At 38.6% G+C, this 19,499-nt stretch overlaps 1 protein-coding gene and 1 long non-coding RNA gene across 4 annotated transcripts; both read left to right on the top strand.

Annotated features, from left to right (window-relative positions):
- The first annotated feature begins 3,198 nt into the window (after positions 1 to 3,198).
- Positions 3,199 to 10,216, top strand: LOC122900904. 3 transcript variants are annotated; one of them, XR_006383325.1, is made up of 4 exons: positions 3,199 to 3,233; positions 4,328 to 4,615; positions 5,470 to 5,528; positions 10,177 to 10,216. It is a non-coding gene; the product is annotated as an uncharacterized LOC122900904 (long non-coding RNA). The 3 variants fall into 3 exon arrangements; XR_006383327.1 differs by having other exon boundaries at positions 3,200 to 3,233; positions 4,333 to 4,615; XR_006383326.1 differs by lacking the exon at positions 3,199 to 3,233 and adding an exon at positions 3,423 to 3,511.
- An 85-nt stretch (positions 10,217 to 10,301) lies between these two features.
- LOC122900896 (zinc finger protein OZF-like) lies at positions 10,302 to 17,204 on the top strand. The gene is made up of 3 exons (XM_044240052.1): positions 10,302 to 10,335; positions 10,595 to 10,721; positions 12,367 to 17,204. The coding sequence occupies exons 2-3, from the start codon at positions 10,688 to 10,690 to the stop codon at positions 14,037 to 14,039; spliced, it is 1,707 nt and encodes a 568-aa protein (XP_044095987.1). The 5' UTR covers positions 10,302 to 10,335; positions 10,595 to 10,687; the 3' UTR covers positions 14,040 to 17,204.
- The last annotated feature ends 2,295 nt before the right edge of the window (positions 17,205 to 19,499 follow it).

The following is a 19,499-nucleotide window of genomic DNA, read 5'->3' as shown; positions in this document are numbered from 1 at the left end:
CTGCTGTGTGAATGAGAATTGCTGTGCCATACCTAAATAGTCAATGCCTGGAGGTATCCTCAAAAGAAAGGTAGAGGGTCTGGATAGTCTATCTGCCAGGACCTGGCAGATCTGGTGCCCCAGACTATGTGCCTGGAATTCCTTTGCCATTTGTATTAGATTCCTTGGGCTTCCATAACAAAGTACACAAACTATGTGGCACAAATTTACACAACAAATTTATTTTCTCTTGTGGAGGTTAGAAGCCCAAAGTCAAGGTGTTGGCACAGTCTTGCACTCTGAAGAATCTAGGGAAGATTCCCTTGCTTCTTCCTAGCTTCTGGTAGTTTCTGACTGTCATTAGCATTCCCAGGCTTGTAGATGCATCACTATTCTTATAAGGATACCAGTCATTGAAATACTGAATCCAGTATGACCTTTTATTGACTTGATTACATCTAAAGACCCTATTTCCAAATCAGGTCACATTCACAGGTATCGTGTGTTAGCTCTTAAACATATCTTTTTGAAGGAACACAGTTCAACTCAAAAAAGTCTGCTTTCTAGTGCTCCAAAATTCATGTCCTTCCTATGCAAAACACATTCACCAAGTTCCAACATACCCCTCAGATATTAATTTATTCCAGCTTTAACTGTAAGTCCAAAATTTAAACTAAATATAATAGCTCAAAAAAAAAAACCCAGTCCCAACTGATGAATCATCTAAAACAGATCCTCATAGATTGATTACATTGAACATTTGATGGTTGATAGTTTATCAGCGATCTCTCACTGCTGTTGACATTTTCATATTTGGCTGTTCCAAACTTTGAAACTAAACCATCTCATGTTTTATGAAATGGACATTCCACACACCCAAGTAGCTGTAACTGATACTGCTAAATGTATTGTAAAAATTGCTATTTTAAGTATGTGTCATGCTTTTCTTAATTGTAAGTAATGTTCAGACAGAAGTACTGGGACAAGTGTCCAGCCAGGCTCTTCCAGCCCAGCCATGTAAGGTTGCTTCAGTAAAGCCTTACAAGATGAGGGATGGATTAATATCCTGATAAAGAGCTATTTGCTGGGCTCTACAGTATGCTCTCCCACTTGGGTCAATTAGTCCTAATAAGCCTCTTGAGCTACAAAGGTCAGTGACCAACCACTGTGCACACTAGAGCACCAGTCAGGCATCGGCCAAACTTTCCACCCACATGAAGGTGGACATTTACCTCTGCATATGTGCTTTCTCGGAGTTTGGAGTGGAGTCTGTGCCAGTACCTTATGCTTCTTGAGGGTGTTGGAATATTGAAGTCCCTGAGGAGGCCTGGACTTGGATGATGAACAGATCAGCTAAGTTGAAGGCTGATAGTGCACTGAGCCACTATGGCTATGTACCCACAGAGAAAACTGTTACAAACCTTATATGCAAAAGAAAATTCCACCAGTGGCTCGAGGTGTAGGCTGTGGTGCTTGTCCAGTAAAACACTGCCCCCAAATACATCTTGCTACATTTTCACTGACTCATAAGCAATAGCCAACAGGATGGCAGGATGGTACTTCAGTGCCCGGTAGCAGGATCAAGTCCTAAACCCCTGTGGGGTCACACATTGTGATAACAGATTGTGTAGGATCCCTTACTCCTGTGGACTCCAGAGGCAAAGGACCCTTTGACAATGGACATCACTGAAATCAACAGGTGTTATTTTAGGCTGATCAGACCTGAGCCATCCAGATAAGACCATAGACCTCTGGATATACCATGACACAGGATGTGCGTCAATATTCCAGCACTGAGACCAAAGTCAAAGCTTAGTGATTCAGCCTATGAGGCCAGGAAAACCTGACAAATCTGCCTAAAATGCCAATTCCAAGTTGAATGGTGTACTAGTTTCCTAGGGCTGCTTAAGAAAGCACCACAGCTTTTTGGCTTAAAATAACAGGCATGTGTTCTCTCACAGTTCTGCAGGCTAGAGGTCTGAGCCAGTGTTCATCTGCCCCATATACAGCAAGCCAGTAAAGATTGACACAGATTGACACTGAGCTTCTGCAGTGAAGAAAGATAAGCTATTTATTGGTGTGGTGCCTCCCAAGAGAATGGGGAGCTAATGCTCAAAGTCTCTTACAGGTGAGACCTTCTAAGGGCAATATTGGGGGCAGAGGTTTTCTGAGAAGGTGGATACTATTGATGGGAGGCCTAGGAAGTACTGTTAACAGGTAATAATTACTTCTGGTGCCACTTCATCTGGTTGCACAGAAGTCTGCTCTATCTCAAGAGACTTAGAACTGCAAAACATCGTTATATGGATTAGAGATTTCATTAGGTACATTGGGATTATGAGTTTAGGAGAGTGCTGATCAGCTGCTTGTATCTGCTTGTGTGTGCATAAGCTAGTGGGTTGCTTTCCTTCATGTTCCTTTGAATGATACAGGCATCCTATCTCTTGGGCCTGGATCCATGTGTTCCGTGGCTGGCGCAGCTATGCCTGGAAACAATATGTTTCCTAGTGTTCATTATTTCATCTGAACTAACAAGATGGATGCCAGCTTCAAAATCAGCATGCCAGCAGGGTTGTGTCCTATTAGAGGTTCTAAGAGGGAATCTGTTCCATGCTTCTCTCCTAACTCCTGATGGTTTTTGGCAAACTTTGACACCCGTTGGCTTGTAGCCATATCGCTCCAATCTGTCTCCATATTCACAAGGCATTCTCCCATGCCTCTGTCTCCTGTTTTCTCTTAAGGACACCAGTCATCAGGGCCCACCCTAATCTAATATGACCTCATTTTAACTTAACTAATGACTTTTTGAAGACCCTATTCAAAAATAAAATCACAATCTGAGCCTCTTGATGGACAGGAGTTTGGAGGCAAGGAGATACTATTGTTTTCAGTACAATGGCCAAAATGAACAATTTTATATTGTAAACGTATAGTTCATGATGTCCTAGCGGTCCCTGACATGTCCTTTGCAGCTCACTCTCTTAAACTAATTCCTTCAACAACCTCTCTTCGGATTGCATCGTTTCGCAATGCCCTGCTGGCCAGAAAGAACGAGGTCCACCCAGCAAGCCCCTGGGAGAGGCCCCGAGAGCGACCTCGGCCCTCCAGAGGAAACTCTTAAGTCGGGGCGTGGTGCCAAGGGCTTATGGGAAACGTAGTTTTACGTTTCCTTGCCTCACACGGCGCAGGTTCGGGGAAAGGGTCTTCCATGGTCTCCGAGGCTCGTTGTGCGCATGTGTGACTTCGGTCTCCAGGTGTTTTCCGCGGGTTTCCCCGCCCGGGCGGTGGAAATCCTAGAGGGGGGTTGGATCTGTGCAAGTGGGAGCGGCGGGTGAGCCCAGACCCGGCGGGCGAGGGCCTGCAGGGGCGGCGGTGGGGAGGGGGGCCGCTGAAGGCGAGTGGGGGGAGGCCTCTGGAGGGACGGCTGGGCTGGGTCCCTCCGTCCGGTGGGGTCCGGCGTCCAGGTGGGGCCGCGGTGTCGCCTGTGGCTGCGGGAAGGGGGCCAGAGCTTTGGATCCTGGTGGAGCCGAGGGTAAGTTGATTACTGCTGGCAAGATGAGGGCGGTACGTAAGACTAGGTTTCTTCATCTGTAAAGCAAGAATATTATGTCCTACATGGGGTTGTTCTCTGGTTTAACATTTTTTTACACACGATTTTAAAATATGTATACAGTTATAACATTTGGGCCAGAGCTTAGTTAATATTAGCTGTTAAGGCTTTTTAAGGTATTTTTCCTTTTTGTTGGCTAAATTTTATTTAATCCTAATAACGGCCTTTATGTAACTGTTTTCAGTCTTGGCAGACAAGAAAACTGAAACTCAGGGGGCTCAAGTAAAATACTCGGTCTCACAGTTCCCTATTCTCCCACAGGGACAACCCAGTCAAAAACCAGCATTGTATTTCTCACAGCACCTTCTTTAGGACCCAAGAAAACAACCCCAGAGTGTGTGAGCACTGAATCTCACCTGTGATCATGCATTATGGGATCTCTTGGCATGTCAGAGCCCTTGGATCAGACTGCAGAACTTATTGCAACTTTTTTTTTATATTTTTTAATTTATATTCAGCATAACAGTATTCCTTGTTTTTGCACCACACCCAGTGCTCCATGCAATCCGTGCCCTCTCTAATACCCACCACCTGGTTCCCCCAACCTCCCACCCCCCACCCCTTCAAAACCCTCAGATTGTTTTTCAGAGTCCATAGTCTCTCATGGTTCACCTCCCCTTATTGCAACTTATTGTCCAACTTTCAGCATCCTCAGTGGCATTAAGAGTTTAGGCAGAGAAGTTCTGTGAGTTTGGATCCCTGAATGAAACTTCTAAATAAATGGTCTTGTCTTTTAAGCCTAGGTTCCAGCTCCCTTGGAAGAAAGCAGCTTTTGTGAAGTAGGAAGGAGGAAGCTCCAGGAACAGGAATCTCACCTTGAAGATCTCACTCCTCTGACCTCAGACTTCTCAACCACAGCTTTAGAGCAGAGGCAGGAAACTGCTAGAAAGGAGCAGGTCCCAGGTTTGCATAGTCTGCAGTAGCAGTTCTTTATTCTGCTCAGAATGAGCATTGCCTCACTATCACCACATCCAGAGGGCCTCTCCATGATGGTGAAAGGTCTGGACCAAGCTTCAGAAAAGATAGGTGAGTGGGACACTGAATGGTGGGTGAGGGGCAGGTTGTATGGAAAATATTAAATCATTAGAGGGTTTGGGTCTGCATGGTCTGCAGGGAGAGATCTGAGGGCACAATGGAAGGAATTCTATCTCCTGTCTTTAGTAAACATACTCTGCCTTCAGCCTCCACCTGCTTTTTCTAGATTTTGAGTGCTCTTCTTTGTCTCTCTAGAGGTATGCTACTGCTCCAGCTGCCCTGACTTTCTAGGCATAGAATAGGGTCATCTGTGTCTGCTTAATTTCAGAGCTGAGAAGTCTTGACTTTGAGTGTGTAAGTAGCCTGCTCAGAGTCACCCAGTTTTTAACAGCAGTACCAGCACCAGAAAACGTCCACAATGTAAGTCATCCACCAGGTTCTATCACAACTTAGTCAGAAAGTTTTTAAAGTAGGCCTGTCAGTAAAGCAACCTCATCTTTTTCTGCAGAGTGATTTTCTAACTCTAAGGGTAAGCAGCTCAGTAGGAATGTAAGTAAACAGTATTTTGAGTATTTTTCCAACAACATTGATAATCAAAAATAACTATTTGTCTTTTGACCTCTTTGTTAAATTAGTACTGGATTGGTTCTAAAAGAAAAATGAAAAATTTAAATTATTAGGAAATTAACCCAGTGAAAAATTGTTCAGCCAAGTTCTACAGTTCCTGTCAGAGTCATACATGTGAATTCACCCTGCATATGATTCTTGCTGACTCTCGGGGGCCAAAGAACGTTTTCCTACAGGGTAATATTTAACTGTCTGGTGGACATGGGGTTTTAGGAGCTGAATCTCAAAAGTTTGTAGCAGCCAAATCTCACATGACCTACTGTTTACTTCTCCCATAGCTGTACATTCAACCTTCTCTGTACATTCCCCAAAAGAACAGAAAAAGAATAAATCCCAGGTGAGCTCTTTTTCATTTCTCACATTGTTTTCCATTGCATAAAACAATGAAGATAATACTAATAAACTGTCAAGGAAAAATACAGAGTCAACACAGAGTTAACAGATTGAAAGCAAGGAAAGGTCAACATGTTAATTATGTGGAGATAATTGTAATTGTTTTTCCAGTAACACACACACACATAATATATATATATATATATATATAATATATATATATATATATAATACTTTATATTATGTAACAGTAACTTTTATAATAATAATTATGTGCAGATTTATCTTTGATACTCTGTCCAAAAGGATAATGCTTTGACCATAAAAATAAAAAGTTGTTTGTGTGTGTGTGTGTGCATGCATGTGTGTGCTCTTCATGGAACACAAAAATTTCCTGGCCTGAAGTCTGAAAAAATTCTCTGTCTTCCTGAAAGTAAGGTAGTTGATAATCTCAATTAACAAGTCTGAGATTAATGCTACCCATCTTCACCTGATTGCTCTGTAGTGGTACAGAGAGCAGAAGGCCAAAGCATAACTTAGTTGTTTCAAGTTGAATTTTTTTTAAGGTGTATTTATTTATTTGAGGGGGGAAGGGGCAAAGGAGAGAATCTCAAGCAGACTCCTAATGATAATGAAGCCCCACGTGGGGCTCTGTCTCATGACCCTAAGTTCATGACCTGAGCCAAAATGGAGAGTTGGATACTTAACTGACTGAGCCACCCAGGTGCCCCTCAAGTTAATGATTTCTTTTGTCTGCTTTACAGTATTGTCCTTTTCCTGTTGCCTTTTAGGAAAACTTATCCTCATGTGATTATCTTTGGTCTATTGTAATTCTTACCTTATTATTTTTCTTGACTGATTTCATATTCTGTGGATTTTTAACTATTTCAAAGGATGGACAGCCACTCAATTTGTAATTCAAACTCTGAATGTTGTGCTTGTTTAAGTGAGAGCTATTGCCTATCAGATATAGTCTTTCTGAGCAAAGCAAATTGTTGATTTTCTATATGGTTTTTGCAAAGAGTTGGTATATTCATTTCCTGTGGATGCTATAACAAGTTACCACAAATTTGGTAGCTTAAAACAACAAAAATTTATTCTTTCACAGCTCTGGAGGCTAGAAGTCTGAAATCAAGGTGTTGTCAGGGATGTGATCCTGCTTAAGCTTCTAGATGGATTCCCTCCCTCATCTCTTTCCTCTTCTGGTCGCTTTTGGGAGAGAGGCAGGAGATAAAATGGAGAAAAAAACTAAGATGAAGAAGAATAAATACTTTGTAAGCCCTGTATCAGTGTTTTCCAGAGAAACAACCAATCAGATGTATGTGTGTACAGATGGCATATAGTGTAGACATACATAAATACACATAGGTATACATTCATTTTATGGAATTGGCTCATGTGATTGTGGGGGCTGGCAGGTCTAAAATTTGATGAACAAACCAGCAAACTGGAAACTCGGGACTTAATGCTGCAGTCTTGAGGCAGAATTCCTTTTTAGGGGGGAAACTTCAGTTATTGTTCATAAAGGCTTTCAACTGTTTGGATGAGGCCGACCCACATTATTGAGGGTATTCTGCTTCAAGTCAACCCACTGTAGATATCAACCACATTTATAAAATACCTTCATGGCAACACTTAATAAGTGTTTTATGAAATAACTGGATACTGTAGCCTACCACGTTGACACATAAAACTAACCATAACAGGTCCTGTAAGAAGATACAACAGTGATCTATTGTGTTGTATATATAAATACATACATATGTGTTGATATAGATGTGGTGTGTATATAAAGAAATACATGTATAAATATATACATATTTTATGATCATGTGACTAGTAAACAGTACTTGGCTGGATCATTTATATGCATGACATAAGATACTCCTTTTATATTGGGTATTTAACTCATTCACATTTATTGTGGTCACTGATGATGTTTAGTTTTAGTTTCTCCATCTTTATTTGTATTTTTATTTATCCCATTTTCTTTCCTTTCCATAATTTTTCTCTGTTCATTATATTTCTTTCTTCCAGTGGTTTGAATATTCACTATTCTATTTTTTTCTGTTGGTTCTCCTGGAAACAGTTAACATAGGTTTATATTTGTCTTTTTTCCATCAGCATCAAGAATTTTTATTTTCTAGACCTGACCTGATCTTTTGCAGGTTTTACTGTCCCTTCTTCCCACATCTCATGTGTTATAGAAGTGATCAGAATCATTTTTTAATTTTTTAAATTTATTTTTGTAAAGATTTTTATTTATTTACTTGAGAGTGAGAGCAAGAGAGAGAGAGGGAGAAGCAGACTTGCTGCTGAGCAAGGAGCCTAATGCAGGACTCAGTCCCCGGACCCTGGGATCATGACCTGAGCCAAAGGTGGATGCTTAACCAGCTGGGCCACCCAGACACCCGGAATCATTTTTTGATAAAGGTGGATGCTAACCAACTGGGCCACCCAGACACCCGGAATCATTTTTTGATATAAATTTTTAAAGAATCCTTTATAAACAGGTTCAATATTTAGACATGACTAAGTTATCTGGTCTCTGTAATTTCCAAGGTAGTTGGATTGAAATTTCTAGAGACAAGAGGAATTCAGTGAGCTAACACCTTGATCTTGGACTTCCAGCTTCCAGAACTGTGAGAAAACAAATTTATTTTGTTTAAGCCATCTAGTGTGTGGTAGTTTGTTATGGGAGCCTTATCAAACTAATAACATATGGTAATTATATTTTTAATTCTTTGAGGACACACCATACTGTTTTTTATAGTGGCTGTACCATTTTACATTCCCATCAGTGTACACAAGGGTTCCAGTTTTTCCACAGCCTTACCCATCCTTTTATTCTGTTTGCCAATGGAGGTGAGGTGAAGTAATGTTCTTTTGAGTAGTATTAATCTCAGTGTCTTTAAAAACAGTTGTTTCCTATTTTGGAATCATAATAATTATATAGTTTTGTTTTCTTACTCAGTTTTTCACTTCATCTGGTGAATGTCTTTTATGTTACTGGTTCTTAAATTTCTAGTGAAACTTCATTGTCTGTTTTTATATGTGAAGACTTGGTTTGATTCATGTAGGTAGCTATTGTGAGTTATTCAGAAATATAGAATGCTGTTTCTTTATCTGTTTTCTCTCCTTAGTGAAAGAACTGACTTCAAGGATTTATAAAGGAAATTGTTGAAAATATATAACCTGGTGAATTTCCTTTTAGATTATCAGCAAGGGAGTATATAGGCAACCTTAAGAGACTATTGATTTTTCAAGTGGAGATTTCCCATACTATGGATACTATCATCATGATCTCTCATCAAAGACCTGCCTTAAAACAAATTCAGTATCCATTTTCTTTCTGGCTGACTTGGCATTGCTAGAGCCCCTGAAGCATTTCCCTAAAACACTTTTTAAAATCTAGTTTATCCTTCAGCCATCAGCTGTGCTTATAAAGAGTGGCAAATGCCCAGAGTGGTCTGACATTCCTTCAGTTAGTTCCTCAGCCCGTCAATCAGAGCACTATCTACTTGGAGCTTAGGTTAATTTGTTGGTTGTATATACCATGTACTGAATGTATGCCGACACATGCATGGAACCCACGGGCAGTTCTCTTTGTACTGTCGTGTGGGGCTATAAAAATGGGCACATACACCAAAATCATGCAAAGCAATCTTAATCATGGGGGAAGGTGGTAGTTGTTCTGTGATCTTTAAAAATATTTGTCAAAATATTGACATTTATAAAATGAAAAAATACTATAATATTTAGTACTAAGGACCTCTTCATTAAGGTCCTTGGGTTGTAGATCTAGAGTGTCTCAGATGGAGGCAGTATCAACTTTCCCAGTCAGGTATTTCTTCTAAAAGTCCATTTATATTTGATTTGCATTTCACTTCTACTGTAATCACATCTCATTTCTTTGAGGCTCTTTCATCTTTGTTGCTCAGTTCCCTTTTGCACACCATTTAACTGTTTTTGCAAGATGACATATTGTCAGGAGACAAGGAAGGAACATGTATTTTGTTTGTCTGTGGACTGAGTAACAGATGTGCAGTGATCAGTCACTGGTGGACTTTGAAAAAATGACACGATTGATAATTGTTCGTGATGTTGGTTATTTATGTAGTGATTTGCGGATTGAAGAACAAGCAACAAAATTTGTACTTTATGTGATTACTCACAGTTACCATTGTAACTGAAATCTGTGCTGTTGGGGGACTCTTGTTATAACTAAATAAATTGTGTTAACTGAAATTCATGCATGTTAGTACCATGCAAAGTATGGACCTCCTATAGAGACAGTCAGACATATTTATGTATTGCCACAGATTTGTGCCAATTTGATGCTTGAAAGTTTTCCTCTCTTAAAAGGGTGAGTCATCAAATACTTTGAAGAACTCTTGTCTAAATGAGCAATGCCAAAATTACCACAGGTTAGGGCATTTTATATCTTTAAGCTCCAAATTTAGTTCTCTCTTGATCTTCTGCTATTATTTAATTCAGTTTGCATCCATATGAGATTGTAAGTTTCCTGAAAGTAGGAACTGTGTTTTATGTATTTTAATATCCACAGAAACCAGGACACTTTCATGTATATTTTGGGCTTGTATGTGTTTGTGTGGAGCATTTTTTTTTTGACAATTTTATTTATTTGTCAGAGAAAGAGAGAGCACACAAGCAGGGGGAACAACAGGCAGAGGGGAAAGCAGGCTCCCCACCGAGCAGGGAGCCCGAAGTGGGACGTGATCCCGGAACCCTGGGATCATGACCTGAGCCAAAGGCAGACACTGAACCGATTGAGCCACCCAGGCATCCCTGTATGTATTTATTATTATTATTATTACAATTATTATTTTATATTATTATTATTATTTTATTACTTTATTATTATTATTATTATTATTGTATTTCTCCTTCTCCCTCCACATATAAAACAAAACAGGGACTATTGTAAGTCTCCTGTATAAACTTTTTCTAATAAACTCAATACTAAACATGGTGAAGGATTGTTCCTAATATATTTACTCTTTCATATAGTTTTGAGCACTTCTGGTTGATTAGATATGTGTGTTACAGGGATCAATTTCATTTGAGGATGTGACTGTAAACTTTACGCAGGAGGAATGGGGTCAACTGGACCCCGATCAGAGGACCTTGTACAGGGATGTGATGCTGGAGAACTATAACATCTTTCTCTCGCTAGGTAAGCAACTTCTCTGAGTAACATCAGCATGTCTTTTTGTTGCTACCAAAGCATGTGGATCTTTTTTTTTTTTTTAAAGATTTTATTTATTCATTTGACAGAGATCTCAAGTAGGCAGAGAGGCAGGCAGAGAGAGAGGAGGAAGCAGGCTCCCTGCTGAGCAGAGAGTCCAATGCGGGACTCAATCCCAGGATCCTGAGATCATGACCTGAGCCGAAGGCAGCGGCTTAACTCACTGAGCCACCCAGGCGCCCCATGTGGATCTTTTTTAGAGTTTAATGATACTTAGGTTTGGACACCAGGGATATTATTTTTTCTCGCTTCCCCACTGAAACATTCCATTGGGTCCCTTCACTGTGCAGCTCCTGAAGCTGGACTTTGGTTTTTCTTCTGAGTTCCTAAAATCAGGCAGCTTTTCCTGTGTCCTGTATCATTTTTCATTATCAGGACATTGCATTACCAAACCAGAGGAGATCTTGGAGTTAGAGCAAGAAGCACCATGGGTGTTAGAGAAAGAATCTGCAAGCCAATGTTACCTAGATGACAATCCATTAGATCCCAGGTGGTTGTTTCAAGTATATGCATCTTTGGAGTATTTTTAAGAATCTCTTTTAAGAAGCTCTGTTTGGAAATGACTAAGGATTCCTAGCCTGCTTGCCTAAATTCCCCACAGATACACTCTCACACATATATATTCTCTTTTTTGGTTGGGTTTTTAGGAGTTTACTCCCTTTTACTTGTACCTTGAAATTCATTCCCATGTCATATTAATATTTTATGTTGGTTAGTTTCCTTCCTCTAGCAGTCTCAGCTTCATAGTCCCTTCATTTTCAAGGACTTCTTTTGTTTTCAGGAATTAAAAAATTAGTTTAACCAGTATTAATTGAGTACTGCTCCATGCCAGTCATGTTTTAAATGAAAGAGATAGAGCAATGGTAAAATTCCTTGATGGTGAGATTCCTTGATCTCATGGAATTTGTATTAGCAGGAGGGAGATGCAGGAAGCCGATTGCCATGAGAGTTGAGAGTAGAAACAAGGAGACCAGTTAGGAAAAACAATACCCCATAGACTAGGTTTGAGGTAATAGAGTGTGCAAAGTCATGGAATTCTGGCTATCTCTCAAAGATAGGGTTAACAAAATCAGCACCTAGATTCTAATTCATTCTCTCCAAACACTTTCATTCCTCTCGCAGTTTTTTTGAAAAACAATCTTGTCTTCATGTTTTCCGTATCACATTTATTATATAATTTTATAATTGAGCATATCTTACTGTGAATCCTGCCCATTGTGATTCATCCACTCTTAGTGAATCCTTTATTTTCATTTTTTAATGTTTATTTTACTCCTATCCATTTTGAAATGAATATTCATGAAGGACCAAATAAATATGTGTGTGTTTGTTGCCAATTTTACTTTCCCCTCTTCCACCACAGTATCTTTGATTGGTTGGTTTGTTGTCATCTCTTTCACCAGCTACTCAGAAAAGTAGAGGGAATGGAAAATATTGATTCAGCTTTCCTTTTATCCCAAAAGACCAGCTCTAAAACCAAAGGGCTGGGTGTATAAAGGAATGTATTAGTGTATTAGACCAATTTTATTAGTAGTCATTTCAGATTCATAAGGTATGTTTTTCTTGTTTCTAGAAGAATTGAAAGTTGATGGCATAATAGAGAGCAAAGAAAACCAAGACAAACATTTATGGCAACATGCATTTATCAATAACAAAAAAGTGACTACAGAGAAAGAGAATGTGTTAAGGAAAACATTTTATCTGTGCATAGACTCTATTCCTTCCATAAAAACGCCACGTAAATATAATCTGAATGGAATTAGTTCAGAAAATATGTCAGAGTTAACCATTAATAAAAGCTATTCGGGAAAGAAATCTGATGATGGTAATGGTTACAAGAAATTGCTTCCTGATATTAATCATGAAAAAACTCATACTAGAGAGAAGTTTGTTGAATTTGATAAAAATGAGAGTATCTTCTATCATAATGAGAATTTTATTCAGCAACAAAAGATTCACACTGTGGAACAACTGCCTGAATATAGTGATTGCATTAAAACCTCCCACAGTAATGCTCTCTTGATTACACATAAGAAAATTCACACAGGAGAGAAATTATGTGATTATAATAAACGTCAGAAAACTTTCAGGAGTGAGTCAAACCACATGCTACGTCAGATAACTTACTCAAGGAAGAGTCACTATAAATTCAGTGAATGTGGGGAAAGCTGTGAAAAGTCAGTCCTTTGCAAGAAACATCCTAGAATTCACATGGGTGAAGAATGTGAGAAATACCACGAGTGTGATGTATGTGGGAAAACCTTCCTCCGGAAGTCAAATCTCACAATACATCACAGAATACACACAGGAGAAAAACCATATAAATGTAATGAATGTGGGAAATCCTTTTACCAGAAGTCAACCCTCACTGTACATCAAAGAACTCATACAGGAGAGAGACCCTATGAATGTGCTAAATGTGGGAAAAAATTCTACCAGAACTCAGCCCTCCATCAGCATCAAAGAACACACACAGGGGAGAAGCCTTACAAATGTAATGAATGTGGAAAATCTTTCTCCCAAAAGTCAGACCTGACTGTGCATCAGAGCTCTCACACAGGAGAAAAACCTTATAAATGTAATAAATGTGACAAGTCCTTTAGTATAAAGTCAAAACTCACTGTACACCAGAGAATACACTCAGGGGAGAAGCCCTATGAATGTAGCAACTGTGGGAAGATGTATCATATGAAGTCAACCCTCATTAAGCATCAAAGACTTCACACAGGGCAGAAGATATACGAATGCAGTGAATGTAGGAAGACCTTCTGTGGGAAGTCGGTCCTCCTTAAACATCAGAGAATTCATACAGGGGAGAAACCTTACGAATGTGTAGAATGTAGGAAGACCTTTTCTGAGAAGTCAACCCTCAGTAAACATCAGAGGATTCATACTGGAGAGAAACCCTTTGAATGTAACAAATGCGGGAAGTCTTTCTGCCAAAAGTCACAGCTCATTGAACATCAGAGAATTCATACAGGGGAGAAGCCCTTTGAATGTAAAGAATGTAGGAGAACATTTTGCCAGAGGGCATCCCTCAATGTACATCAGAGAACACACACAGGAGAGAGACCCTATGAATGTAATGAATGTGGAAAATCTTTTTATGATAGTTCGACCCTCACTAAACATAAGAGGATTCATTCAGGGGAGAAACCCTATGAATGTAATGAATGTGGGAAGACCTTTAGCCACAAAGCAACTCTTACCACACATCAGAGAATACACAAAAGAAAAACACTGTAAAGATGGATGGTGAAACCGTCTTGCTCTAACTCAGAACTGTTGGCGTGACAGAAAGTATATCCAGGGAGGTAACCCAATGGTTGTAATGAATGTTGGAAGTCCTACCAGAAGTCAGCCTTCAGTTTACATCATAGACCTCATACAGGGGAGATACCCGGCAGTGTTTTTACCAAACTGGGCAGAGAACAAGTCTTTTTTTTCTCTGCTGCTCTTGCATCCAGGTAGGATGATGTGCATGAGATCTGGCCAGTGGGCTGTGAGTGTAATGATGTAATTCACTTCTGGTCTGACACTTAATGGTCTCCATGGCAATTCTTTGTATTCTCTGCTCTCTATGGAGTAGGATGTAGGGTGCTTTCTGTTGAGAGGTCAGCGCTCACTGTGTATTGGTGAACTCACACAAGAGTAGAAATCTCTGTCAACTTCTTGGTGTTTAGAAACCTAATCCACAAATGAAACTTATTGTAACTGGAGAAATAAGAGTTAAGAAGTCTTGAGATTGCAACAAATTTTAAAAAGCCTTTACCAAAAGGTATTATCTCATTGAACCTCAGGTAAACTAATAGACTGAAACCATGTAAGCACATGGTTTTCTGAAAGCTTTCAGCAAAACATATTTTACTGTATTTCAGAGAATTATTATTGAGGGAAACTGGATTTAGAAAATACAGAAATTTTTTTCTTTAGAAAAGATTTTTAAGTTGTAACATAGGAGATACAGAGGCCAGGTATATATTTTTCACATTTAGCACTACTCTGAGTTTAAGAAAGCTGCTGTGAATAGTAAGCTCATTGTACTTACCACCATAAAATGTGTTCATTAACAAAGCAACCGCATCCCTGAAATGTTTACTTGGGGAACCAAAGTAGGTTTGAGTGTGCCAAACCCAAGTTAGATGTAACCTGGGAACTATGTGTATAGCAACATGTCGTATATTGTTCTTTGCCTTTACTTCGTAGTAAAGTATGTGTTGGCAACCATGATATGGTACAAGGATTGGCAAACTTTTTCTGTAGAAGGCCATCTAGTAAATACCTTAACCTTAAGGCTACATGTGCTTTCTGTCACTTTTTTTTTTTTTACAACCTATTAAAAATGTAAAAAATTATTCTTAGCTCATGGGCCATTGAAAAACAGAGTTGGCCAGATTTAGCTTATGGACCAGAGTTTGTGGACTGTTTTAACAGTGGTTAAAAGCATGGACTCTGAAAGTGTACTTGCTAGGCTCAGGTCCCACACAGCACATTAGCTGTGTGGCCTGGGACAAATCTTTTAACATTTGTTCCTCATTTCTTTTTTGCAAAATGGTGACACTGCCATTACACTACTAACATGGAGTTCTAGTAAGGACTAGAGAAGTTAACAAATACAAAGTACTAAAACACTGCATACAATGCCGCAAGTGTTAGCTATTATATGACTTGCAGCAGATTTGTTGGAGCTTTGCAGACTTTTTACCTACTCCGCTGTTCTTTACTCTGTGCCAATAGAAGATTCAGGAAATGAATGATGATTGGTCTGACCTAATTTTTTTCCAGCTTATTGAGGCATAACTGACAAAATTGTAAAATATTTAAAATGTATAATGTGATGATTTAAGACACCGTAAAAAGATTCCCCCATCAAGTTAATTAACGCAATTATCACCTCACAAATTTATCAGCCACACCCCGCCTTTTTGGTGAGAATGTTCATGTTCCACTCTCAGCAAATTTCAGTTATGTACTATGCTGTTATTAACTCTAGTTAACCAGTAATACATTAGATCCTCATGGTCTCACCTAATTTTGAAAAACATATCCTGATTAATGATTAATTTGCAATAAGCATCTGACCCAGCTCTGGCCAGTGAGAAGAAACTCTGAAGAATATTCAGTGAAGTATGGGAAAATAGGATTCTCCAGGGGCTAACAAATACTTGACTTATTTTTAAAAAGCCCTTTGATTTTCCTGGATATTTTTATGTCTGGATGTGATATCTGATAGTAGTTTTTGATCCTAAGGTAGTATCTGAAGATGGCAGAACACAAAGCTGGAAAGAGTTAGGGTCAGCAGTGTCTTTTGAGTAGGTGAATCAACCAACCCTAGAGCTTCTTTATATGAGAAAAATTTTTTCTAATTAAACTAGTTGAGTTGGGATTTTCTGAAAATGGTTTACCAAACTTACAGGTGTACCTTTTTGAAGAGTTATTAATTCAGAAATACTAACATTCATTAGCCTCCAGAGAGGACATGTTGTGAGAAACTGATTCAGGGGTGGCTGTTTTTCAGTAAATCTCCATATAGTGAGCCTAACCATTAGAAAAACCCATTTGTTATTACATTATATGAAATGAGTGTCTAATTCATTGAGCTTTCTTTGCATCTATATGAGAAAAGCACTTAGTAGAAAATCATTATCTCATGTATACCTTATATTTAAAATATGTGAAATAAACATTAAGTTAAATTGAATTATCCATTGATTTGTCTCTCTGTTACTGTTTGATTAGATAAGGTATGAGATAAGGATCTAATGTTTTCCCAAAGGAATAATCCGGTCTCAACGCTATATGATTGTGACTGAAGTTTGAAGTACCATCTTTACTAAACGTAAGGTGCTAAATTATCATTTGTAGAGGGTACTTTTGTTCAGGACCCCTTTCCTTTATTTCCTTTAATAACCAGTTTACCCTCATGACATAGGAGCTAGTAGATCTCCTGAAGATTGCATATCCCTTGACTTCACATTTATTCCTGGGAAGCACATTTGATCCAAGTGGGCCAATAAGTGCCCGATGTGGGATTTTGTAAAAGGAGAACATCATGTTCAGTGGTTGGTGACCTGGGACTTTTAGCAGCCATGAGAAAGTGTCTGCATGAAGAAAAATAGGCATGTAGAAACACTTAAGAGAGACAGAATCTTGATGCTGCATAGGACCAGTCAGTGCTTGACCCCTTGTTCTACATATTCCAAAGATACATCCTGTCACGTTCTTTTGGTTTCATTATTAAGCCAGCAGATGTTAACATCCTCTGTACCATGATCAGCTGCTGATTTTTGTTTCACTAAACTCTTTGTTTATGCTTATGCCAAAAGTAATGTTTTAATTAGTATGGATTTTTAATGCTTTTTATTGTAGAGCAAGTCCTTTTTTTTTTTTTAAGATTTTATTTATTTATTTGACAGAGAGAGATCACAAGTAGGCAGAGAGAGAGAGAGAGAGGAGGAAGCAGGCTCCCTGCTGAGCAGAAAGCCTGATGCGGGACTCGATCCCGGGAACTTGAGATCATGACCCGAGCCGAAGGCAGCGGCTCAACCCACTGAGCCACCCAGGTGCCCCTAGAGCAAGTCCTTTCACCCATAATTATACAATTAATCTTCAGCAAAGGGGGGAAGAATGTGCAGTGGGAAAAAGACAGTCTTTGTTGAAAAAAAAAAAGTTGGGTATAATTTTACTAAAATCAGATTCACCATTTTATAAGTGTATTCCTTGAGTTTTGACAAATACATGCAATTGTGTAAATACCATCATGCTTAAGACAGATCTGGCAGCCACTGATCTGTTTCTGCCTCTACAGTTTTACTTTTTCTAAAAAGTCGTGTAAATGGAATCATGGGTCATATAATCTTATATGTCTGTATAAAGTGCTTTTGAGGTCACCCATGGTATTGCATCATCTGTAGTTTGCTACTTTTTATTGCTGAGTAATAATCCATTGTATGGATGTGCCACAACCTATTTATGCATTCACCTGTTGAAGGTCATTTGACTTATTTTCAACTTTTATTATGAATAAGCCTCTTGTGAACATTTCCATTGAAGTCTTTTTGTGGACACAGATTTTCACTTAAGTAAATACCTATGAGTAGTGGCATTGGATCAGATGATATATAAATGTATGTTCAGTATTTGTTTATTATTTCGTTCCAGTTTCAGGTAAAAAAAAAAAAAAGTTATGGAAGCACTGTGAACTGGTTAAGATTAATTTAAAAAATTCACACATGAATATATCCTAGTAAAAATTTAGTCATTCTAGCTTCTAAACAAAATCAGTCACTTAGAAGGAATAATGAATCACCATGGTGTTTGATTTTTCAAAATCTGTAGGAATATTACAAGATGTAAAAATATTTGACAGAAATGGACTATATGTGAATGACTCAGTATCTGTTCAGAAGTGCCTGTGGGAAGGGAAAAGTAAAGATTGGAAAGTATACTTTAAAAGTGTAAATTTCAGAGAGAATTTCTGAATAAACTTAGCCCAATTAAGTTATATCAAAAACAGTGTGGGGGAAATTGCAAGAGAAAATAAATCTAATAAAAATTAAAAATTTCAAAGGATGATACTAATGGTTGCATTTTATTTGTAATGTAAGTTTTAAATGATTTATGAAATGGGATTTACTCTAAGGAATATGTTTTAGGCAGGATTTTTGTTGTGTGAGGCTCCTTTGAATTGAGTGAGAGCTTAGTTTGCAGATAAGGGAAATTGGAATAAATACTGTGGTGTTGCCCTCTTACCAATGTGAATTTATGGTTTCTAATATTAATAGATAAAAGTAATATACGAAAGTGCACATATGGAAGTAAACAAACACATTTCTTAGCTCTGTCCACTAGAGATGGCATAGCAGCAGCAAAAAACCAGTAGAAATAGATATAGCTAGTTCCTGCATTTTGGTTTCTAAATGCATTTTCTGCATTCTTCACTAAAAGGAACCAGAGTTCTTAGAGAAATAGCTGATTCCAGGAGTGGTTCAGGGACATTACATGAAGAGCCCGGAACATTTTTTGTATGAGAAAGAAATGCTAAAAAATAGTGGGACCATGTCAAAAGGACATGGCTTAAAAACAAAGGGACTTATACTAGCAGATTCTGTGACAATATAAGAATTGAAATAACTGTACAACATTGAGCAAAATAGGAATCCAGGAGTCTATACTAATATAAATGGATAAATGGGGGAAAATAATATGTTTTTCCTTAGAGAATAGTATCAATAAATGTAGAAGGATCGTTTCTCAGCCTTTTGGTTAAGATCAAGTGTAATAAATGTAGAAGGAAATAATAGAACTGAGGAATTACTGAGGCACCTGGGTGGCTCAGTGAGTTCAAGCGTCTGCCTTTGGCTCGGGTTGGGGTCCTGGGGTCCTGGGATCGAGCCCGGCGTCGGGCTCTCTGCTCAGTGGGGAGCCTGCTTCCTCCTCTCTCTCTCTCTCTCTCTCTCTCTCTGCCTGCCTCTCTGCCGACTTGTGATCTCTGTCAAATAAATAAATAAATAAATAAACAAACAAACAAATAAATAAATAAATATCTTTTAAAAAAAAAGAAAGAAAGAACTGAGGAATCACCATGTGGTTAACACAGTAATGGTGACTTTGGCTAAGTATCAGTGGATACTAGAAAAAGCTAATGGATGAAGAATCATATGGTCTCAAAGTATCTCCCTACAAAATATTTAATTATAAAAGGTG

The sequence above is a fragment of the Neovison vison genome, chromosome 2 (assembly GCF_020171115.1).
Source record: "Neovison vison isolate M4711 chromosome 2, ASM_NN_V1, whole genome shotgun sequence".
In the NCBI taxonomy this organism is placed as follows: domain Eukaryota; kingdom Metazoa; phylum Chordata; class Mammalia; order Carnivora; family Mustelidae; genus Neogale; species Neogale vison.
This window is presented reverse-complemented; position numbering and strand designations above follow the sequence as displayed.